Source organism: Oreochromis aureus, linkage group 6 (assembly GCF_013358895.1).
Source record: "Oreochromis aureus strain Israel breed Guangdong linkage group 6, ZZ_aureus, whole genome shotgun sequence".
Classification (NCBI taxonomy): domain Eukaryota; kingdom Metazoa; phylum Chordata; class Actinopteri; order Cichliformes; family Cichlidae; genus Oreochromis; species Oreochromis aureus.
Window position 1 is genome coordinate 17,680,034 of NC_052947.1, and position 25,345 is coordinate 17,705,378.

General features: G+C 39.8%; 1 protein-coding gene across 8 annotated transcripts in view; it reads left to right on the top strand.

The window, feature by feature from the left end:
- The window catches only part of inpp4b (inositol polyphosphate-4-phosphatase type II B), a 179,712-nt gene that overhangs the window by 118,798 nt on the left and 35,569 nt on the right, over positions 1 to 25,345 (top strand). For all 8 annotated transcript variants that reach the window (XM_039613418.1, XM_039613420.1, XM_039613421.1 and 5 more), the window contains 3 exons: positions 10,595 to 10,699; positions 13,658 to 13,766; positions 23,420 to 23,603. In XM_039613418.1, coding sequence (XP_039469352.1) covers positions 10,595 to 10,699; positions 13,658 to 13,766; positions 23,420 to 23,603 — 398 coding nt within the window. The remainder of the gene's footprint in view (positions 1 to 10,594; positions 10,700 to 13,657; positions 13,767 to 23,419; positions 23,604 to 25,345) is intronic.

Below are 25,345 nucleotides of genomic sequence, written 5' to 3' on the forward strand. Positions count from 1 at the left end.
AAATACGAAGTCAGACAAATAAACAAACTGGCTTCTAAATTGCTCATACATACACACATATCATACACAGACATTTGAAAAAGAAGGCTTTTATGCAGTCCTGTAAAACACTAAGTACATCTCAATCATTAGCTTGTAGAACCACCTTTAGCAGCAATAGCTTTGCAAGACTTTCTCAGTTTCTTACATGGTTGTGAATAAATTTTTACCCACTCTTCTTCTTCTTCTTCATTGAGGTTTGCAAACATTGCAATATTGTGCCACAGTGTTTCAGTCAGGTTGAGGCTGGCTAAAACACGGTATCTGTATTTTTGCTGCTGTAGTTGGGGTCATTGTGTCGTTGCATGAAATAGTTTTGGCTAAGCTTCAGCTGTCAGACAGATGGCCTAACATTTGACTCTAGCATACTTTGGTATAAAGAGGAGTTCATGGCACTGAAATGCCTGCATGGTGCCCGGGTCCTGTGGCTACCAAACAAGCCCAAATCAATACTCGTCCTCCCCTGTGCTTCACAGTATGTTCGAGGTGTTTGTGCTGATATGCTGTGTTTGATGAATTATCAATATTTTATTTTAAAAAGGATAGACTTTCTCCTGGCAACCCTTTCAAGAAATGTAGCTCTTGTTTTTGGGGGGGGGTTCTTTGGTTTTTTTGCAGTTCTTATTTTTGCAGTTTCTTTGAGCATTTCAGAGTCTGACCTAGTTCAGACCAGAGCAAAACTTCTGCTTTAACAAAGGTGTTCATACTTGCTGATGCCCGTTTAATCAGCTGAATCTGATTAGCAGCACTTGGCTGCTACTTACCCTCTTAATTTCTATGGAAGCAGTAAGGGTGTATTTAGCTTTTCATGGGGCTGTGTGGAGATCTGTGAAAGCGTTCCTTTCACCATAACTGTATTGTCCCATCATGGTGAAAATCATCTGCTCACATAGTCGAGGGTCCTTAAGAAACACTGTAAAGTAGTAAAGAGGATAGGTATATATGTCTGATTTAGCCCAGTCTTAGATCAAAATCCTGAAGTATCCTCGGACCTGATGGGTTAAGTGCACAAATAAAGGAAAACTTTGAACTCAAGGATCGATTTTGGGTTGATTTTTGTTAATGGAAAGCATAAGGAGAAGTTCCTGTTAAAAGAGTTTCCATAGCAACGCAGGTTTCATCAGGGGCAAATGAAATATGTACGTGGCCATGTGCTCGTCTGTGTTTGTTGCACATAAACGCATAAAAACTGATACAGCCCTGTGCCAGGAGCAAACAAAAGCACGAGTCTCACATCTCATTTATAAATATCCAACCTTCTATTTAGTATGCACTTACTTGTCGTGCTATTTTTTTAGCAAATGTTTTACATAATAAAATTAATCCACGCAGTTAGGTCTAACGCGAAGACGGGAAGTAATTAGTCTTCTTCTCATTTGTCCCAGGGTTTAACAGGTAAACGCCGAACGTGTGATTTTGGCAATGACAAGGTGTTGTTGAAAATGCTTTCTGAAATACAAAGGTGATGTATGTGTTGCATTTAGATGAAAATTAGAACTTCAAAAGCTAGATAAAAGCTCATACAAATTACGAACAGCATGCATATACAGTACAGGAGCGGGGGCTCGTCCTCATGCTTACGCCCTCAAAGACACAGTCTCATTAAATAAAATGAGAACAGAATCCTTTTTATACGTTTGTTATTCGTTTACAGGAGTAGCAAACGTATAAAAGACCAATCATTCTGAATTTGTTTCTTTCCCTCGCAGCAGCATGTTCCTATACATTTTTCAGCTTGCTATGCACATATTAACATTACGGCTGGTAATTAATTTTCTACTGAGTTACCCTCATCCACATAATGAGATATTTGTCTCTGTTCCTTTTTTGCTTTGCCCAGCTGATAAGAAATACTGATGGCTAAGCCTCTGTGCTGCCTGCCTGGACTCTAAGGAGCGGTTGAGGGAAAGGATAATGTGGTGTTGGTCATTATAGTTCCTGACAACTCACTCGCGTGGCCCAGATGCTGTAATACATGGAGGATCCCCCCAACCTATCTCGCTACTCTAATTCAGTCCTGCATTAACTTAACAGGATGACAGACGTTGCTAAACAAGCCGGGTGGGCAAGCTGCTGCAGATTAATTATTGATAACTAATATGATTAAAAAAGGTTGGGAGGGAGAGACGAAAAGAGACAGACTGTGGAGGAGGTTGAGTGGGTGCATGAATACGGCAGGAGGGACAAGGAATGAAAACATAATTACCAGAACAAACAAAGGGTGACAAATATGGCAACTGAGTGGCATTCGTCATAAGAAGAGTTCATTAAAAAAAAGTCAGTGGGCACTTGTGCACACAAATTAGGAACTTTCATTTAATTGTCATTGTGCTCTTCTTTTGGAAATTTTCATGTCTAAGCACTACATTTAGTCGGGATAAAAAAATGAATGTAATGATTTACAAGTCTATATTTTATTTACAGTAGAACATAGAAATCAAATCAAATGTATAAAAGTGATAGAATAAGGTCTTGATGGCAGCAGTATATCTGAGAAATGTTGGGACGTGGTCATGCTTACCACTGTGTAGCCTTTTCTTTTAACAACAGTCTGTAAACATCTGGGAACTGAAGAGACCAGCTGCTGGACTTTTGAGAGCGTAGTAGATGCAGTATGCGCTCTAGCATTGTCTTCCTGAAATATCCAAGACCTTGCATGAAAAAGACATTGTCTGGATGGGAGCATGTCGTTCTAATACCTGTATGTACCTTTCAGCATTGATGATGTCTTTCTAGATGTACAACCTGTCACTTCCGCAGACGCTAATACACCCCCATATCATTAGAAATGCAGGCCTTTGACCTGAGTGCTGATCACAAGCTGGATGGTCCCTCTCCTCGTTAGTCTGGAGGACGTGCCATGCATGACTTCTTCTTTGCGTGATAGTGCTTTAACCTGCATTTATGGATGATGCAGTGCAATGATTTCTATGAGAGAATCCAGCCTGTTTTTAATGCAGTGCCGCCCGAGGACCTGAAGATCACTAGTATCCAATATTGACTTTGGGCCTTGTCCCTTGCACACAGAGATTTCTCCATTTTCTCTGAATTTTTTCATGATATTCTGAAGTTTTTCCACAATTTGTAGACGCAGATTTTTGCAGGTTGGTGAACCTCGGTCCATCTTTACTTCAAAGATGCTGATTTCATACCCACTGAATGCCCCAGTTAACCTAATTATGTGTTATTCTGAATGTTTCTTTTTAGTGCTACTTACTTTTGTTGACCCAATTCCAACTTGTTTAAAACTTTTGTGTTCGAATTAAAATGTAGATTTATGAGATTTGCAGATCATAGCATTCTGTTCGTGTTTACTTTTTACACAGCGTCCCAACATTTTTCAAATTGGTGTTATAGAAAACAAAATCCAAAGGTTTTGAAATTGCACTTGGTTACAATAAAGAAGAGAAGCAGTTCTCTGGGAGGTGGATGAGTTTCCATGTTCAATTCCAACATTCTTCCTGATTCCTTTTCTTCCAAGTTTTAAAACCACTGACCTCAGTGAACAAATCATTAACTGCAGTCCATTAATAAATGACTCATCCCTGCTTGCATTGTTTACCAGCTGGTGAGTTAAAGGTGCAGTCATAGTCCTGTTAGTGTTAAACCTTCGCTACTGTCTGCAGTTTCCTCTCTAAAATGTCAGTCATCCCTTTGGTGAAATGTTAGACCTCTGAGCCTTCGCTTATGGGATAACTACAGCTTAAGGCCCAGAGCTGAGTGTTTAAGGCAGTGTCATATATCAGTGTGGCTGGCAGTAAAGCCTACTCATTGTACAGATAGCAGGGCAGGTGGACATGATAGTGCATATCTTATATTTTTTCCATAATATCTGTATTAGGAGAGCCGTCTTTGCAGTCTGCCGTCTCCAGGTAAAGATGTTCAGCTGTGGAGTGCACATACATTTTCTGTTTTGCAGGTTAAAAATGAGGACCGAATGTTAGATAAACCACAAATTGGCTAAAAGAAAAGAAAGTGCCGTCAGACATGACACACTTGTTTAATTCATAGTCCTCTCATACCAATACCACTGCTCAAACAGCATGTGTTCAATCCTCCCATGTCTCTACAACATGGTGTCTCTCTGCATGGATTCAAGAAAGAAAAAAAACCTGCTGTCCTCTCAGCACCACAGGATCATGAATGATCTGTCATCTGTCATATGGACAGAAGTACACTGATCTGTAAGACTTCATACATACTGGTTGTTGGCTTTTTTAAAATGTTCATTTAGTTGTCAGGCACACATGTAGGATAATGTTCACTCATCTTCTGGAGGAACAAAAAACATTAATACAGAAAACTATTTAAAAGCTCAAAAAATTTGAGTATATGAAAAGAGATGGTAGCTGTGGATCTTGGCCAGTGCTTTATGTCACATATATCACATGGGAAATTCACCAAACCTACAACAGTCACTAGTTACATTAGCGTGGTCCCCTGAGCTTCTGGCTGACAGAGAAGGGATAAGAGTATAGAGTTAAATTGAATGTTTTTACAACAGTTTAACTTGATCTGGATGGATAAATCCTCATTACAGGTTGCAGCATGATTGGTTGCATCATTACCTTATAGGATTGTTGGAAAACTAAAATATATCAACACCTCTAGGTGTTATAGCCCACTGACTTGGTGAACTGGTGAACCACTAATTTTTACTCTTTTAGGCTTCTAGAAATTTACAACATTTTGTGTGTTGCTGTGAAAATCTCCACTGATATTTGAGGTCCACTGAGCATATAGTAATTTAAAATAGAAGGTTTTCACGCGACTCTATGCAGCTCTCCTTTTGTCTATTGCATGGCAGCACAGCTTAGGTTTAAAAAGTTCCATCCAAAGAAATCTTTTGTGTCCTTTGGAGAGACAACATAAAGGTGTAGATGTTTGGCCACGATGCACGCCACCATATTTGGTGAAAATCCAAACGCAGCATAGCAGAACAAACACCTCATACCAACTGTAAGCACAGCGATGGATGATTTGGGCTTGTTTTCCAGTCGCAGGATCTGGTCACCTTGCAGTCATTGACTCAATCATGAATTCCTCTGTTTATCATTGCTAGAGTCAAACATGGCTTGCCATGACTGATTCCACACCTCAACACCAAATGTGAAACATGGTAGCAATGAGGAGTGAGCCAAAATTCCAACACAACAGATCAAGTCATGAGTACTTTGTTCAAAACCACAGGACAAAATTTCCACACCCCTCTATGCAGTCCTGTGGAAACTTTGTCCTGTGGCTCTGATCCTTTAGATGTTTCATTCAGCAACATATTTAAGTCAAATATCAGTTTGCACGTGTTGGGCTCATTTTATATAGCGGTAATGAAAATGTGTTGGCATGCCATAATGGGCTAATTTACTAAATTAAAAATGTCATCGTGGTGATATCAGAAATTAGCAAAATACAGCCTGAAAGAACTGTTAAAACTCCTTGTGCTGTTTAGCTAATCCCTGGGAACCCTTCACACTATGATTGGCATTAGGATTACACCTTTAGACATGTTGTGGAGGTTATATAAACTCATAGTATAAAGGTAATAAAAGCACTATATGGATTGCTGAATGTTGAATGATTTACTAGTACTTAGTACTGACTGATTGCAGCATTGAAAACGGCTCATGATGCTTTGGTTTGCAGTGTATTTTTGAGCAGAATGTATATTTAGCTAGAAACGGCATCTGTCTATTTTTTCACTTTGATAAAGGGCAGCAAATCTGCCACCTTAGGAAGAAGACATGATTGATTTCAGCGCTCGTAAAAATACCAGCCACATCTCCATCGTCTCCAGCTGAGTCATTAGTGTTATCCATTTTTGAGGCAACACATTTCAGCTTGAGTGGGTCAGCAGTTGCACCATTATATGCTGTAATTGAGTTGCAGTGAGTTTGTTTTCATGTCTGGCCTTCCTGCCAAATGATGTTAAAAATTTGTGGCGGGTTACAGGTTTTCTCATCTATCTTCTGTGTCAACATAGATCTTAAATAGTGCTGAGGCTCTGATTGTTGGCTATTGGTCTGTTGCCTCAAGAGTGATTACAGGAGGAGAAGATTCAGTACAGCTTAGTTAAGTTTTCCTAAAGGTGAGTTATGTTGCTTGTCAGATAGAAGAGTTGCAAAATATGGTTTTAGTCATTATTCTGCAGTTAACACGCTACACTGCCACTCACACACAAATTAAACATGTTAAGTAATCTAATTACTGACACGAGCAATTTGTTACAATAAAATCATTCTCAATATTTAGAAATTATGCCAGAATTTCACACTCTGGACATTTTTGGTGTTGTTAATATGACAGGAATCATATTTGACAAGCAATTCTGTCTTCGACTAACCAGAATGTTTAATGAATCCCCTCCTAAATAAGGAATGTTTGTTTATCCTGTAATGCTGATACAAACTGCTGCACAGGAAAGTTTTTATTCTTTCCTGGTGGGTTTTTCCTGGGGAAAAAAGTTACTTCCTCTGCCTTAAAGGAATGTGATGATGTGTTTCCCACATCAGCAAAAGTAGGTTTGTCTGCCCACAGCCTTTGTGTGCAGACAGACTATTAATGTGTCTCAAGAAGCTTGGCATTCATCGACACACACATTCTGGAAAAGTCATCACAAGACAAGCCTTTGCGATATTAAATATAACACTGCTGAATAAAAACACCTGATCAGCCAAATACTGCAATTGGTTTTATAAAACAGAATGAATAGATGCAGCTTCTCATTTAAACACTGAACCATACCAGGCAAGACCCCAGGTTCACGCTGAGTGGAAATGTCCCTGAGACAATCCAGCACGTAACAACAAGGTGCAGGGTCTGTAAGTCTCAAGGTCAAAATGGGATACGCCCTCCAGATTGGTTGAGGATGACTGAGCTAAGATCCTTTGGGACGTCCAGATACAGACGGACCAGTTGGTCAATCTGTATCTGGAAGTCTTGGTCCGTCTGGAAGTTGGTCTGCCTGTATCTGGAAGTCATGTGGTGGACAAGCAGAGGAAGGCGGCTGTAGTGATAGAACGCTATACCAAGTGACAGCAACGTGAGGAAGAAGGAACACGAGAAGCTCGAGAAATACCAAGGACTGAGAAAGGAGGTAGAGAAGCTGTGGAGGGTGAAGGTGACAGTGGTCCCTGTGGTAATTAGAGCACTCGGGGAGGTGACCCCCAAACTGAGCGAGCAGCTCCAACAACTAGCAGATTCCAGAAACAACATCCAAGATCTCTGTGCAGAAGTTTGCAGTCCTAGGAACACCAAAGATACTGCACAAGACTGTTAAGCTCCATGCCTCTGGTAGAGGACCCAAGCTTGAAGGAGATATATTTATATATTTTATAACTCAATTACCTCTACTTGCAAAGATTGCAGTGCCTCTTTTGCTCGAGCGTATTTGAATGCTCAAAAGGCTAATGACCCCTGTTGGATATGAGCAGCCAAATTGGAGTGTCAGAAAACGATTTTGAGCTTAAATATAAGCCAAAAAACAAAGAATGTCATTTGGCAGGAACATTTAATTGGACATTTTGAACAGAGTAGTGTTTGCAAAGGACATAAAGTACTGTGCTCAAAGCATTACACCATAAATTAGAGGTTATTGCAAGGTTGCAAGTCAGCTGATTTTGACTTTGTTGGGTTCCAACTGCTGTATTTGCTATGTGTGTTAAACAGTCTTGATGCACATTAAAAGGTGGGGTATTTTGGTTTAACAGTCCAGCCCATGATGGTGAACAATAATTAATTACAATAATTACTTCATAGCTTACAGTTTTTTAAAACTGCATGATTACTTTCTGACATTTTATTTAAAGGTTATTTTTTGTTTGGGAAAATTGCCCTCTCAGTTATCTTTAACTTGTGAAAGGTGAAACTGTGCTCGATTTTTTGGGGGCGGTATTCTGAAGTCAGATTCATTAAGTGACCAGTTCTGACGGAGAACGAACAAATGGCTTCCATTTATACGGCATATTGTAGCAATTAAGTTGTAAAAGTCTCCGCACCCTTAGAGGTATATCTGAATCTGCACTGCAGCCACTTCAACAACTTCTAATTTAAATCGATTTTAATTTGCTTTGTATTCCCTTTTGTCACTCAGTCGTGCATTAAATAGATCTCAAGTCACTGAATTGCGCAGGGGTTTTCTTTTCATTGGTAAATCAATCAAGAGAACAATTGATCATATATTTAACTTATTATCTAATGCTTCCTGCCTCTGTGTCTTTGTCCCTTGCCACATGAACTGATGAAGTGAAAAGCCTTGTAATGTAATGTGGTGTAGCTGTAGCAGACAGTAAGGGCTTTCTATAATACAATAGGCTGACAAATGACAAGGCTGCAGACATGATGAACCACTTTGAAACTGAGATATATGGTTTAAAAGTAATAGAACACCGTTGCTTCAAATCAAAGCACATTGAACACAGTTTATGGTGTAACACAGTGAATAAGCATCAAAACATCATTAGATAAAATCAGAACATTCTTCACAGTGACACAGCTTTGCACTTTTCAGAGAAACGCTTTGTATTTGCAACGCCAAATATGTTGGAATGTATGTGGTATATGGGTTGTTTTTTTATATGAAAGACTCAAAAGAAGACCAAATGACTAATATTGCAGAAAAAAGATACCATTTGCTCAGGAAATGTGGATTATACTCTGACATTAAGCGGTGCAAATTAAATAAGCTGAAAGTCATGTTGCAGGACATTATGATGCAGTCACACTAGTAAAGACAGTGATTGGAGAACATTATTTCGACTTTATGCAATGAACTTGCAATCTCACTGCCTTTCAAATGGTTGCTTTGAGGACGGCACTTACACTCAGTTGCTGTTTGTCATGATGATGATAAAGTGGTCAGTCTGCTATCAGATTGTACTTGAATAACAAACATGTTGCTGTCTACATACACAGAAATTCACATTAACTAATTATATTCAGATTCCAGCCAGAAACTCATGGATTTGAAACAATAATCTCTCCACAAATAGTGACACAGTTGTTGATCGTGATTAAACTTAAACGCGAATACAACCAGTTGGCAACCAGTTGAACTGAGTCCCCTGTTACAAAGAGATGCATTGCAGATGGACTCAGATTGATTGCTACATGTTTGCAATCTGTATGCATATGTATACAGTGGTCCCTCGCTATAATGCGGTTCACCTTTCGTGGCCTCGCTGTTTCACTGATTTTTTTTGAGTGCAATTTTGCATTTTTTTTAATTTATTTTTTGTACAGAGCATTGTGTTCTGTGTCCTGATCGGCTGTAGACCATTGTCAATCAATCTCCTCCGTGCCGTGTCTCCTGTACAGTACAGAATGCGTTCAGCTTTCATTCTATAATACTGGACTTATTTCTCTACGAAGGTTTGAACTTTGAGAGTGTTTAAACAAGAGAGAAAAGTGTGAAAATTTTCATGCCTGTCTGAGAAAAATATATGAAGTGTGTAGTGAGGGGTTTTACAGTCTTAAATAAAATAAAGTTGGCTACTTCATGGATTTCACCTATCGCGGGTTATTTTTAGAACGTAACTCCCGCGATAAACGAGGGACCACTGTAATGGAAAGTGATTATTATTTGCCTTCAACCTTCAACTGCAAATTGACTTGTCTTAGAGTGACTGCTGTCAGTCCAAATCAGACTGCCATTGTTTGGAGATAGATTGGCGCTCATTGGCCAATCTGTGCAGTTATCTTGTGATCGAATAAGGTTGGTGGTGTTGCACCTTAAACTGCAGGTGAACAGTTGGTCACCACAGCTACTTGCAGTCCATTTCTAACAGATTCAGTGCAGTCAAATTCAATGCAGTCAACAGTTTTTCAGAGTTGCATGGAGTCAGCCATCCTGCCTTTACTTTAGGGTGATGCAGCCATCAGAAGCATGGCAAGATAGGCCAGTATGAGACCTTTTGGACTGTACAGCCAGAAATCCTCTGGTCTTCTGAGAAATGTAGAAATAATGATAAAAACTGCATCAGGATATATGGAACTAGTTACAGTTTTATGAAGAAAAGACGCGATGCACCTTGACTTGGCTGTCACATTATATTTATCATCTTTAATTATTTACATTTGCCCCTGTTTTCCTCTCCCTTTTTATTCCTATCTTTTATCTCCTCTTTTTTTCTTGATTTTTTTATTTTCCACCTATCTTGAGTTTGATGATGACACATCATTTTCTTATTTACACTAAAAGATAATTAACCTTCCATTCAGTGATGTATTTATTTACATATTTTGTGTTTGTATTTACTGATGGGTGTTACACTGACAAAGACTGCACACTGGCTGCTTTAAATGTATGTAAATGTGAAATAAATACATGTTAATTTAGTAAAGAAGTAGGAAACCCACCAAGGAGTCCTGCACAAGATGGATTAAACGCAAATCCCCTGAAGTATCCAAATTTGGTTGTGGTTACTACAAATACCCAGCATAACTTCTACACAATTTCCATCACTTTTACAGTACAAGGATTTTTTTTTCTTCTTTCTTCTTCAAGATCTTGACCAACACAACCTGGTTTTGTGACATATACTGTTGTTTATGATTTCAGGTTGCTCATTCAAGCCAAGCTGCTGCAAAGCTCAAAAGTCTCTGGAGTTTATTCCGATAAACCTGCACACCCAGAGGATGAGGGTGACATGCCCCAAAAAAACAGGTACTGCACCTCTGACTTGGGACTTGTTTTAGATTCGTCATTGCATGTATTGTCTTCAGACGTCCTTTCAGACATGTTCAAGAGCAATTAGGTTTTGTGTGGAAGAACAGTTTCATTCTAAATGGTTCTCAGCTCAAGCTGTGCACAACGTAGCTTCAAACACTGTATGGAAACATTGACACCTACTGCGCTTGACTTCTCCATCTGTCTGAGACACTCAGGGGACTCAGACAGGGAGGTTCTAGGTCATCACCCGGGCTGAAAGGTGAGAATTAACTTGGCCTAAAAAAAAACCCAGACAAAACACTAATTAAGCCCCTTGCGTTTCTGTGGAGTGAAGGACTAGGCTGTCTCTTCCACTGCTGCTCTGTTGCTGGCAGAGGCTGTTTTTGCCCTGGAACTGTCTCAGCGTATTAAGGCAACTAACTACTGCCTGATGATCTGTGAATGGGCTCCAGTGCAACTAAACAACAGATGATTGATGGAAAGTTGAAGGCAGGCAAACCTTGAAACACATATCAGTCTTTCTTTAAGGCTTCTGATAGGACAAATAAAAATAGTCAAACAGAGACATTATACAGTTCTGCAACTTTTTATCTAAAAATATTAATATAAACTTTAGAGGAGTTTGTCACCTGATTGTGAGACACTATTAAAACACAAAGGTTATGGAAGTTTGGCTTTCAATACTTTGGTACGATTTTACAAGGAAACCATAAAAAACGTAGCCTTCATCTTTCATGATACTTTTAAGAAGCTGTATTTTGTCTACAGTATGTATCCATACAGCAACATGACTGGCTCATGGCTTCCAGTTCACTTGCTGATTGTCTCTAATTAGCTCAACATGTGCCAGCTTTCATGCATGTTCATCAGTGGTTATCTGATGTGAATGGTTAAGTGCAAAATTAAGACCTCCTCAGACAGAGAGCCACTGATGAGAAGATTGTCTTAAAAAATAGCCATCATTTCTGGGTATTAGGCTACCCTCTTGTTTTAATTTATTCTAGCAACCTTTGCTGGATGTAAAATTCCTTTTTTTTTTCTTCAAATTTACTTGATTTGAAAAGGCAAAAGAAAAACCACAAGGAAAGAAAATGATTGCAATCAGAGAGGCACAGAAGACAATGAAAACCGGTCCTTAATGCAACTGAGTTTCAGTTTCCAACTACAGTGAAAAGCTCTATTTTTCCATTTGATTTTCTGAAGTGATGAAGTTTGGCTATGTAATTTACTCAACAATGCAAAACCATTAATTTTCATTTTGTCTGCTGATCGTTCAGCAAGAAAAGGAAATAGGGAGGAAAGCAACACTTCCAGCTCTAAACAGTACTCATTTGTTTTACTGTGAGTGGCTGTCTTCTGTCTCTAAAATGACAACTATAGAATATTTCCAGCCTAAATGCACAGCTCGGCAAAGCTGAACTGAAAGCATTATTCAGCACTCATTTGGGTCGAGTAAAACAATGCTTTGTCATTGTTAAAAGGGACTGTTGAATGGGTTAAGCATGGATTATAACCAATCATCCTGACTGCCACAACCAGTTTACTCTTTCCAGAAAGCCACTGTCCTCTCAGTGTAACAGCTTGCTCCGTTGTTGATTTATTGAGAAACGGTCGGTGTGTGAAAAAGAGCAAGCAAATCGAGCACAAATTGGTCATTGTGCTTGATGTTCTGAAACCCGCCATTGTTTTTCAGTATACTTCTGCTGGGGGGAGAACCAATTAAGGGAACCTGGATATCTGAAAACTCCAGGGGCCAGACATGTGGCAGTCAGGGAGTGTTATGGCCAGGCACCTCAATAATTAACGGAAGAAACAGTGGGTAGTAGCAAAGCCTCGACATCAAACCACTATTGGTCTACAGTGGTGTTGTCATTTACTTCTCTGTGGCAAGACTCGCAACTGTTGTGTCATTAATTTGTGTTTTCAGCCTCTTTTTTTTCCAAGCAGGCTTTTCCTGTGGTTAGAATATTATTGTGGACTGTTGTTTTCTCATGGGCGTTCATTAACTGACCAAGCACTAAACCACACCAAAATATTCACCCCCCCATATTCCCTTCTGTTTTTCCTGATTTAATTGACAGTTTCAGCCATTACTCATTCAAATCAAGCCCTGTTCTAAGCACCTCTGTGCCCGCCTAGCCGTCTGTGAAGTGTTTATTTACTTATGACCCCGGTGTGCAAATTGGAATGAAATACTGTGACATTGGTTGTCCTTCCAGGTTAACGTGGGACCAGAGCAAAATAAAGATGAAAAGATGGCAAGATGTAGAGCCAAGCATACATAGAGATAATTAGAGGCTGATAGATATAAGATTTGAAAGACCGATTTCAATACCGATATTTGGTGATGAAAATCTGATATATTGTTTTTTCCTTTCACAAAACATAAATAGATCCACTTAATGTTGGTTATGTGTCGTTATTTATGACTCCTTACTAAGGTAATATGACAGCGCTGTTTAAAAATTATTTTGCTTTATTGTCACACAAGTGATTGCTTGTTGCCATTTGTTGCCAACATAGTTTCACAAACTATCCAACTTCAACACTCATAACATGCTTGAAGGGTGTTTCTCCCATCTATTGTTTAATTTCTAATTTTTCATTTATTGGCCATTAGATATGGAGGTTGGCATATTTACATATCGTTCACATTTTAATTTGAGCTGAAGCCGGAAGACAGCCACATCTTAATATCACATTAGAGTCATTCCTCATGTCCGTGGGTCTTTAAATGTTGAAATTACTCTTATTAGCAGCATTTCCATCATTTCCGTTAAAAAATCCTAATTGAAATTATATTAATATTTAATTTACTTTGACAGGATTCATTCATGTTCTCAGTTTTCTCAATTCGAGGTCCTCCAGTAACTCCAGTTTTGCAGGTGCTGCCTTTAAAAAAAAAAAAAAGTATTTAAAATGCTGTGGACTCAATTTTCTCTCTCTTTACAGATGCGTTTTATGACATCATCACTGTTGGTGCCCCAGCAGCCCACTTCCAGGGCTTTAAAGGTGGTGGTCTCCATCGACTCCTGAGCAGATATGAAGCAGAGAAAAAGAGGTACAAAATGAATGTTTACACCATGAAGGCATAGGTACCTGAGTGATTTAATCCAGGCCCATGTTGGAGGAACTGGCTTTTATTGACAAAAGAATCTAACTTGGTCATAATTAATACTGGCAAACAAATTCGTCCCTGGCCCACAGACTTTATTTTCAGAGCCCCATACAGTTACTTACAGCCAAGCTATTGCTGAAATTAGACTGGGACTCTACTGCCTCTGACAGCTCTATTTGACTCGAGGCAACAGGCGTGATGGAAAGGGTTTGTTGAGTCAGAACGTCCTCTGCACCTGTTCTTTTTCCTGGCAAGCATTTTTCTTTTTCCTAAATATGTTCTTGAACACTGAAGAGCTGCTTTTTTTCTGCAACTTCCCAGCTGCCAGCTGCAGCTCGCACTCGAGTTTTAAGGTTTTAAGAAAGGGGGAAATTGTCAGCTGAGTTTATGAGCAGCGATAAAACTGGTACTACACAACGATGTTTGGATTGCACAGGACACCAGTTGTCAGATGGGTCTGCAGCTAGCTCTGCAATAATCCAGCAACTGTGATGACCTGTAATTTTTCTCAGAGAAGCAAGTCCTTCTTCTAAAACAATATGAATTCTTTAAAAATATTTGCTTGGAGCAAAAACTCTGTCCAATATACTGCTCTTTCTCAAACCAGTCTTCAACCTAGAAACATTTTTAGTGCCTTTCATTGACAAACAGGGAGATTTTTATATTTTTATGTTATATTAAGTTCGGTATTTGGCTGTGAAGCATCTCTCTGCTTCATGGCTGGATGGGTTAAATATGTCTTGTTTGCTTTCTTCACTGATCATCACTTCTAGATCTCCAAATCCTGTCATGGTGCTGGGTCTGTGATCCAATGTTTGCGTTTGAATCTTCGAGTTTTGATTTTGAAAAATTGTTAATTAGTTCCCTTTACTGTCCCCTCCCTGTTCCCTTAGTCTCGTCTCAGGGCTCAAGTCAAGTCTTCTGTGTTCAGTTACTCTCATTTTCATGTCTGTTTATCTTTTTATCTCCCAGTCCATTTCTCATTGTTTCCTGTTTTATTTTGGTAATCTCTTATCCTGCGTGCTTAGTGTTTAGTTTTTGCTTTACTCAGTCTCATTTCCTTGATAAGTTTCAGCTTGTGTTTTCACTTCCCCTGATCACCCTCCTGTGTATTCATTGTTGCTATCTCCCCTAGTCCTTTGTCAGAGCGTCTGTTCTTCAATCCCTTGCGTCTCCCAGCTCTAGTTTTCAGTCCTAGTTTATGTTCAGTAAGTGGAAGATTTCAGTTTTCCTTTTTATTCAGTTTTATTTTGTACACTGATCATCAGCTTCAATAAATTCTCTAGTTTTGTGTTTAACTCAGCCTGCCTGAGATTCTGCTTTTGGGTTCTCACTTTCAACATTTGACAAATGACGTTAATATAATGGTATTATGCACACACATACATATATAAACATATTCACTGAAAATGCCCTCAGGGGCCAACACATCCATATGAGTCTCTCAAACCCGAGATCAGCAGTATCCTGTAAATGTTGCTGTCTTTGCCTTTTGGATGCAGGATGGAGCTATATGTCACTGAGGTTCAGTATGTGGTCACTTGAGTGATGCCAGATGAAATGAGGGGTGATTTTTCCCATAGCTCCCCATAGAGTGCAAAGTCATTACAGACCATGCCAGATCCAATTAGTTACAGAGTTTGCAGCTCAAGAAAAGGGGGAGAAGCAAGATTGAGAGGGCTGAGGTATGGGTATAAAATGGATAAGCTGAAGGGAAAATAGTCGCGGCCCTGTGCTGATAATAAAAAATAAAGAAAGGGCTTTTTTTTTACGGTAAAGTGCACAAGTGAATTTGCTGAAGATGGTCAGTTTTATCTGCTAGCATGAACAATGATAAGGTTAGCATATTTTCGAGAATCCATTGAAGTGAAATCATTCACTTTGAATGAGAGATTAGACTTCAGAAATAATTCTCTGGGGAGACACAGCTTTTTGTTTCATATTTGGCTTAGCTAATGACTCACTGTAGCTTAAATTTTCCAATTTTCCGCCTGGCTACCCGACTACGGCCTGCACTGCCTGCATGTTTGACCTGGAATGTAGTGATTTGTCAGTAAAAACAGGAATAAACTCACATTCTCTAAGTATTCACTCTGGCCATTATAACGCACGTGCACGCTTACTAAATGGCTGAAGGACAGGAAAGACACTCATTATTTTATTGTTCGGTTTGCCTTTATTGTGCACACACCAAGCATCAGACCAACTATTTAGCCTAAAAGGACCTGATGAGGCTTTTTGTGTGTGTTAATGCGAAGTACTGTTGCTGTTTCTAAGTGAGAGTCCCTTAATTGCACTGTAAGTCAAGCCTATTTCAGCAGAGCAAAGATTCATGTGCGCACACACACTCGCGCACGTGTTCATTATACTTCTTCCAGTATGCCTCCTCGGCTTTCAGAGGCAGCCTTTTGTAATCACATTTGATTAAAAAGGGAACAATCGGCGAGATGTGAGACTTGGCTATTCAATGTGATATTAATTCATCAAAGAGAAGATGGAAAAGGATTGAGGAAGGAAAAAAGGAAAACCTGAGCACAGAGGTGTTACCAGGAGGGCAATAAAAGAGCTATTTGTCTTTGTTCCCTGGACACTAGAAGAGAGAGACGGGGGGGGCTCTTTCCAGATCCATTAAAAACCTGCACTGGCCAAACTTGGCATTGGTCAGAGTACGCAATGTAGTTTGTCTCTCAGGATGGGCCAGGAAAGAGTTTAATCAATAGCTACACTTAGTATTCCTCAAGGAACTTTGCACATGTACACACAGAGCAAAAGCATTTATCTTTCATTAATGCATGCAGTCCCACTTAAATGTCTGTTTTAAAAGTCACTGGGTTATCATCCGTTTTTAATTGAACCCTGTAGACACTGGTTTTGGATTTTACATTACCATCTTACATTACCAATTATTCATCTAATCTGAATAATGATGCATTTTTGTTTGCATTTTTTGGAGACAGATGTTTCAGAATCCAAACATTGTCCCCTGTTTTTTTTGCCCTGTCTAGACTGAGGGAGACAGTGTGGCTGCATGCATTTTACTGGAAGAAGGAGCTGCAACATAAATGTGTAGACGGACCAACTTTTGTTAGGTCAGGTTTAGTTAGTTGGTGCAGACTTTATACAGCAGAGCTTCTCCCTGCATGTGTCTCTGAATTCTGTCCACCGTAACTGAGAGAGGAAGGAAGCACTGTCATTTCGCGAGGCCTCCCGGTCAAGCAGAACCGCCGAGTGACACATTTCTGGGACACAGAGAGTGGGTGAAACTCACACACCCTTAATAGAGTCTCACGGGGCTGATGTTCAGATTTAATGTGACTAGCAGCATGTTGTCCAACAAAATAACTTCCTCCCTGAATTACTGTGTGTGGTTGAGGGACAGGACATTGGCAGTGGCTGGGACTCCATGCTGATGGGCAGCAGCTTGTTAGTTCTTTGCCTGTTCTGGAGTCAGCCCGCTCCAGGTTGTGTGGATGATGGTGAAGGATGCTGGCAGAAGCCTTGAGGCTTCTCTGGTCACAGATCAGGGTCTGAATGTGTCTGAATCATTAAGTAAAGTTTTGGCTGTTATTCTGAGAACCGCTCTGAGATCAGTGCCCAGTGGAGGATTCAACAACAGATGGGTTTAAAGAATCTCATTTGAGATCAGATCTTCTAGCATGTAGCTACAGAAAACTGCATACTTTTACTGGGCCGTGAGGCAGTGGCCTGGTTTAAGGACCGTGATTAGAGCATGCTGTCTAAATGACAGAGGAGGCTTTGGCAGTCACCTGAAGTGCTGCAGAGCTCTGTGCTGACGTAGCTGAGTTTTACTCCTGCTGGCTGTCAGCGGCAGGCCACAAGCTCTTCATTAATTTCCTCTACACTATTAATTAGCCATCCGTCGGAGGTGCTTGCTTAATTATGCCGCTGGGCCCAGTGGTTTTCTTTTTCTCATTACTGTCATAACCAATTCCTATTGATCAGATGGGAAAACCAAAGAAAAAGTTCACCATGGACAAACAACGAGTTTTAGAAGTATCTTGTCAGGCTTGGAATTTCCTCCTAAACTAAAGTTAGCAAAAAAAAAGTGGTGTGCCATTTATGTCTGAGCATCTGGATGAGTGAGATGCTGTTTGTCTATGAAAAGTGAATCCTAAGAAGATGAATGGTGATAATTTTATGAATGAAGCAATGTGCAGATGTAGAGCCCACTCAAGTGTGGCGTGCTTATTGTGGGAGTGGCAGCACACCTTCGGTATTTTAATGACTGGAGGTGCAGGGCGCACCGAGAGTGGTGAGAGGTGGGATTAAAAAGAATCCATTATCATACATTATCAGTGAGTGTGTAAAAGTCTGGCAGCAGTTCTTTCTGAAAACATTTCTCTTGCCACAGTGCTAACTGTAAAGGAGCCTTACCTGAAAGGAAACCAATATTCACAGGAGAAGGAGACATGTGAGTGCAAATATTGTCCGATGCAGACAAATCTCAATAGTCAGATGAATCAAATTGTTGTTTCCGACATTTTCATTTCATTGTGTTGACGCCACAGACCACAGCATTTCCATTATGAAAATTATGAAAACTTAACAGCAAACTGTGTAAGGGCACAAAGCAAACTCAAAAATACACATTAAAAACAGAGAGAAGCAGTGAAATGCAACAAGACACATTGCACAATACAAAATGTGATACAAGAGAAGAGCAGTATAAAACAAGAAGATAATTATTTGACTCCATAACTGATCCCAATTTGTTTAATATGACAGTCCAAGTCAGTATGCGGTTTAAGTTCTCTTGATGAAGACTTACTCATGTTGAAAACAGAGAAAAGCTTGTTTTAATCAGACCAAATTTCCATACTGAGTAAACATTTAATTTTTTCCAGATAATAAGCCACAGCATTAAAAATGATGTTTACACTGTAACTTTCAAATAAAGGACAATGCTGGGGATATAAAGTATGAGTAATACCAGGATTGTAATATGGTAATACCACCCTAATGTTAAAGCATCAATATACCCTTATTATAATGCACACACCAATGCTCTGTTGAGTCACTAACTTTCATCCCTTATAATACTGACCCTGTACATATTTTAATAAGACCCCGGTGAAGCAGAGTTAAGCTTGCTTCCAGAGACATCCACAACCACCTGGCTTTAGAGAAAAATAAGTATCCCCACATCAGTTGGTGAGTGGTTGCTGGATGTTGATTGTAGTTGAAATCGATTGGTCAGGCTCTAGTCACATAAACATAGAGAGGTTAGCATGGAGCATGTCAGCCAAACGCTTGCTAGCTACTTCTCCAGCAATAGCACCAGTGTGCAAAGTGTCATAGAAACCAGAAACGGAAAAAAAAGTTAAAGTTGCACCTTTTGAAAAATGATGGCAGCGTTGAGGCACAGCTTTTACTTTCAAGTTGAGCATTCTTGCTTCTGGGTTGCGCCCCACTTTTTCAAATTTTACTATTGCTTAGTGACTGTTTGCAGACAAGTGCGCTCCATCCACATCCTCCAGGATTTCAAATGTGTGTTCCCCAACTGCCAAACAGTTGGAGAACCCACATTCCCAGTGGTTGTATCGCGTCCAACATGGCGGACAACTCTCCAGCAATGTGAGTAACCTCCATATGACCAGATTTGGTGTTCCTTAGCTACTGCTCACTACAGATAAAATTTAACCTACATACATACTCTGCTTTACACTGCACTGCATAAACTAGAAAGCAGGCAACTCTGACGCATGTAATTGAAGTCTTGCATAGTGTAGAGAGTTAATAAATGAAGGTCAAAGGCTGTGATGAATAAAATATCCTCATATAAATCAAATGCTGGAGAAATGTTTTGTACAACTGCATCTAAGATTTTTAACTTTCTTTGATAAAATAGGCCAAAAATAGATAAGCAGCTCGTGAACAAAGAGAGTTTGTGAGATAAATGTTTCCAAGATTAAATATCAAAAATATCAAATTCTCGATGGATCATAGTCAGGAGGGGGCTGTGTTTTGATGTGTGCATGATTGCTACTATTAACAAATATAATAAGTCCCAGTATGGAGTATAGTATAACTTTCAGATACTACAGTTTTGGGGTACAATAAGTGGTTCTTAATGGAAAATGACAGGTCTACAGGACTGCATTTGTTGGTTTAGCATAACATGAAATCATGAATTTCAGTGATGCGTTGAAATTGTATGACACGTGCATATTATTAAAAACATAACAACAACAACAAAACCCCCACTCAGTTTAAATTAAAAAGTCTCAGTTTGTCCCTTTAAGGGAAAAAAAAGAAAACCAGTTCAGTTGAAATGCTTCATGCATTACTGTATGTATGGAAATGTAAACTAATGAGTCTCTGAGGTCTGTAGTCATACACATAAATATTCATGAAATGCATACAGTCTTTAAAGTCGGCATAGTCGCTGGACAAATGACTCATTCATGTTGTGAATTTTAATGAACACATTAACATTCTCTTCTCATACTGTATGGAACAATTGTACACAAAACTCGATGTAAAAATATTTCCCAGTGGCACTAATAATTCTCTTATTAGTAGCATCTAATCTTTTATTTTCTTTCCCTATTAATTTCTCACTTCTTTTGTGAGGATTAGATATGATGTTGCGATGCAAGTCTCGCAGACACAATAGATCAGGCACTCAAAACACTCTGATAAAATTGCAAAAAAGGTAGAAAACATTAAGAAGTTTTTATTGGAACCAATTTAAGTCAAACGGAAGGTTTTGGTCACAGGGAGGATTTTTATGAGTTCGGCTGTGCCGGGTGAAGCCTCGAGGCTAAGTCCCCCTAACCTCAGACAGGTGAGAGCATTTTCTTCACATGCAATCAAATGGCACCATAAACTACGGCCCCAAACATTACTCGAGGCTTCAATCACCGCCTTTCTATAACATTCTCAACAAAAGGTAAATACTTTAACATTTGCAGCGGTAGTATTGGGTTACACTGTGCATACACTGCATTTCTGTCATCCTTTTGCTTTCTTGGGATCATGTTTAAAACACCTGGAACACAACACTCCAAAATTACATCAAAGGTGGAAAACCCAGGGCTTGAAATGACACATCCTCGTGTGCAGCCCTTTTGCCCACTCATTAAGTTTCACAGATTTGCATTCACAGATTTATGCTGTTTTACCTTTACACCATTTGCCATCTTGGTAGACCTGCTTGAACTGACAGCCATGCTGATGAGGCAATTAAAGTTCCTCGCCTTAGCCGGCCTTAGAGGGGATCAATTCTGTCCTCTAGCATCAGGTGGCAGGTCCCAGCATTCATTATTGCCTGCATAGGCTCCCTAATGGGATTGGATTTGTTCTTATGAGTCAACAGGGCTGTTATTGAATCTGAGTTGCTGAAGCAGTTGTCCTCTTCCTACAACTTTCTCCTTTGCCTCTTTTCCGAAGTGTCTCTGTTTTTGCAGTCCTCTAGGATTTTCCTTTTGGTTTCTCTTTAGTTCTGCATAATGTACTAAGACAGATGTAAGCTCACAGGGGATGAAAAAGGTATTACAGACTTTACTTTGTTGCAGTAGATTATTCACTTTAAGAATTCTGTGTGGTGCATATCGTGTCGTTTGGTGGTATGGTTATGGAAGTGGGGATAATAGGAGTGAGTAAGTAGTAATGTTGGGGTTCTGTGTGGTGTAGTACTTCACACAGTTTTCCCTGTGTCTCCATCTCACTTAGTGATTGCTTTGATTAGCTTTAAGCTTGTGGGTGGTAGTCCTCCAGGGGGCTCATTAGCCGTAATGACAAGGCCAAGATTTTAAAGTTAGCCAGTCACACATAGTTGGTAGCTGGTATCTACTACGGCTAATTTCTTAAGGCCTTCAGCTTTTTATTGATACATCAGGTAGCAGAGTTTCACACAGGGCAACATCTAAAGAACCACTTTCTTTCTCTCTCTGCAAATTATTAAGAGCGCTACAGAGAATTTTGTATTATATTTTGCCCTCTTTGTGTGCACCCCTCCCTTCATCTCCGTCTTTTCTTTTCGCTCTCTTTCTTATGTCAATTATGCCTTAGGATGTGGCTCTGGGGTCTGGCCTACATAGAGGTTTGCACTCGAAACTATCTCGGAGGGTTGCAAATGAATGCCTCGCTCCACGCTACATTTGATGGCAGGAAGTCAGCAGAAACTCATTGAAAGTCACTGGAACTTTACCCGAGGAGAATGTTTGATTGGAGTGATTTGCCCTGAATCTAGAACTGACAAAAGGTGTTTTTGTCTGCGATTAAATAGCTCCCTGGAAATGAAAAGAGGATTAATTATTCATAAAGGGAAAATGGGTTGACATTGGACTACAGGTCCAATTTGACAGTTCAGGCTAAGTACCTGGAAAGTGTTCCCTCTGACACATATGCATATTTCATAGTAGCAACACGTAGTGAAATGCGCTCGGGAAAATGAGTGTGCCGAAACAATATGTTTATAGTCAACACAGCTAATTGTTTATTATTTAACCTCAACATACACATGATGATCCCTCTGAATAATGTACTTCTGATCAGATGTGAAGGGATTACTGTTAAGCTTTAGTGGAGTTGTTTTACAATGGGGAGTAGCCAATGTATTTAATTATACTGATGTCGCCAGGAGCTAACACTTGTGGTGCAAAGTGCCAAAAAGACACCTAACAATGGTCAGTGTAATTAGATATCACTACTTACTTTAGGTCACCTTTTAACTACCTGTGCAGCAGATAGATCTGTTTTGTTTCAACAACAGCCATCTTCAGCATGCACTGCAGCATTGAAGCCAATTGGATCGTATATTTTTCCTGTTAGTCCCTAATATTGAATGTTACAATAACCCAGGTATTTCTCCAGTGGATTCAAAGTGAGTAGGTGGATGTCAGGTTTACTGCCTCCTACGCAGTCTGTCCAGACGTGCCTCCCACCAAACCATATTCCTGTGTGAGCTACCATGTGAGAAAGGGCAACAATGCACGCTATCTCAACCTGTTCCTCTGAAATTGTTTGGAGTTAAGTGAAAACTGCTTTTTTTGAATGAAAGCCACTGAAGATGCTGGTGCTCTAAATCAGCGGCTCTGTGGTGTGGGAGTGAACGCTTTCACCTTCCAATCCCTGGTTGAATTCTAGGAGAAGACACGCCCCAGGGAGGGTTAAATCAGGAAGGGTTTCCGGGACAAAATCAAACAGATCCATCTGCTGTGATGACGCCTTGGGATACAAGGGAACAGCTGAAAGCTCCTTTACATGTAATCCACATTGCAGCTGGTTACTGTTTCAAAAACTATTTTCATGGATACGGCAGGTCCTTGTACCTTGTTTGATATCAGTGCTTGACATTTCCTTACTAGCGCTACCTACTAGCACTAGTTATGGTAAATGTTATGTTAAGTGGTCACTAAGAGAACCACCATCACAGGTCAAAACAGTTCTCACATGAGCTTCTGTCCAGAGCAGCTATATTCTCAATGTGATAAACTCGTGTGGAGTGGGGTTTTATTCTTATCTGAACTGGGGCTCCTTCAAACCTCTCCAACCTGCTATAACTATTCCCAGTTCAGGGCCAGGCACTGCAGTCTGATGTTTTTTTTCTCTCTCTTTTTTCTCTGTCACAGCTTCAGCACTGCCTACCAGTGTATCTACTACTCCCCAGAGCACACAGCCAAAGCTCAGGAGGTACTCAGCATCATGAGCCTCCTCCAGCCCCTCATCACGAGGTTAGTGGACCAGCTCCTTCAGGCTGCCCATGAGCACTCTTCCCCTGGACTGAGGGATGCACTCAAGCACCTTTCTGACAAGGTGAGGCAGCACTCAAACCTTTCACTTCCATCTCACCTATCTCTTTATTCCTCTTTACCTCAAGCTGCTGCAGTACACAAAGCATAGGTATGTCTTGACAAATGATTTTTACCTCAGAAACTAGAGCCCTATATATTAAGCTTTAAATGCGGTGATAAGTTGATGTAAACCCAAATTAAATGGCTACCCTCCGACAGGAGTTAAAACACCAAAGAGTTACTTTGCACCAGCTCTGATAATCTCTGACTGGTAATTGGCTCACCACAAACAAAAGCTGCAATATTCAGAAAAATAACTTTAAAAACTGCAGTTGCTTTGAAACCGTTAAACACACATACACATATAGACATGCATATACTAAACAGACAACCCCAGGAATAAATCCATAACTCATCATAAAAACGGCAAACTAACAAAAGTGAATAGCAGCATGGAGGTTTATGGAGTTGAGGCGTTTTTATCAGTATAATTAATGAATTACATCTGGTGCTGTCAGATTGCAATCTGTTGTGGGAGAGATTGTTTTTGCCACAGTGGAATAGAGCCCAATCAGCCTGCTTAATTGGTACATTCGCTCTGTCACCACTTCCTCTCATCCTTGATTAGACATGCACACATTGGCCAAGTAAACCCCTGGCCTGGTCAGCACAAGCAGTGCTGTTCTCTGATTAAAATCTCAAGCTGTGTTTGTTCGTGTACGTGAGTGAGTCTGAGGGTGACAGGAGGATGAGAATGTGCCTCTGTGTGTTTAATAGCTGATGTGGCATGACTCTCTTAAAATCCCAAGCATTTTAATCATGAAGATAACGAAATATATTAGTATTTCACACTAAGGAAGTCGACTCATTTTGGTTTTTGGTTTTTCAAAAGTTTCAAAGGAAAGGTTTACCATCTTTTTTGACCACATGAGATGTTTAATACATCTGTCGTGTCCATATATAATGTATGAAACTACATATTCTTTACTTAGCTTGACTTAGATTAGCTTATCTTAGATTAGATTAGCGTGAAGACTGGAAATGAGGAAGAAAATTAGCTTGATTTTATGAGGTAGCTTTCTATCTGCTGTTTGACTACAGTTAAAGCAGTAGTAAAATTTTTCTTTTATCTCTTATGAAGTAAGGAGGTTTCACTGTATTGATGATAAACGTGACATTTAGAAGAAGTTGCAGCTAGCTAGCTAGTACCACAAAGTGCTACTAATGCAAAATCACACTGGATAAGATTATGGATAAAACAGACACTCTAAATGGAATAGCACTGTGGGATTGTCTTAGATACTAAAGAAAATTATGGTGTGTGACAGTTTAAAAGTAGAGATCGTAATAATAATTTTTTGTGAAATCATTTAGACCTGACAGTTTTATATAATCACAGCCCTATGAAATAAATGTTTGTTGTGGTTAAAAAGTTGCCTGAAGGGTGCTGGTATAGCTCACCTCGTTGAGTAGACAACCCATACAGCTATTGCACGAGACTATTTATCATGTGTTTTCCCCCTGGTTTCTATCCTAGCTTCCCTGTCTTCTCTCTACTGTCCTGTCTCAATAAGGCTTAAAAGATAAAAAAAAAAAAAAAAAATCCAATAAAATAAAAAAATGTAAAAGCAAAGTCTTCAGGCGTGGACAGCAATGAAGCACCAGCACATAGTTTGTGCTGAGTTAATGGCAGAGAAAATGTGGACCTCTGCAGTTACTGAGTCAGCAGAGCGTTGGTGACTTTTACCCACTCCGAGTCTCAGC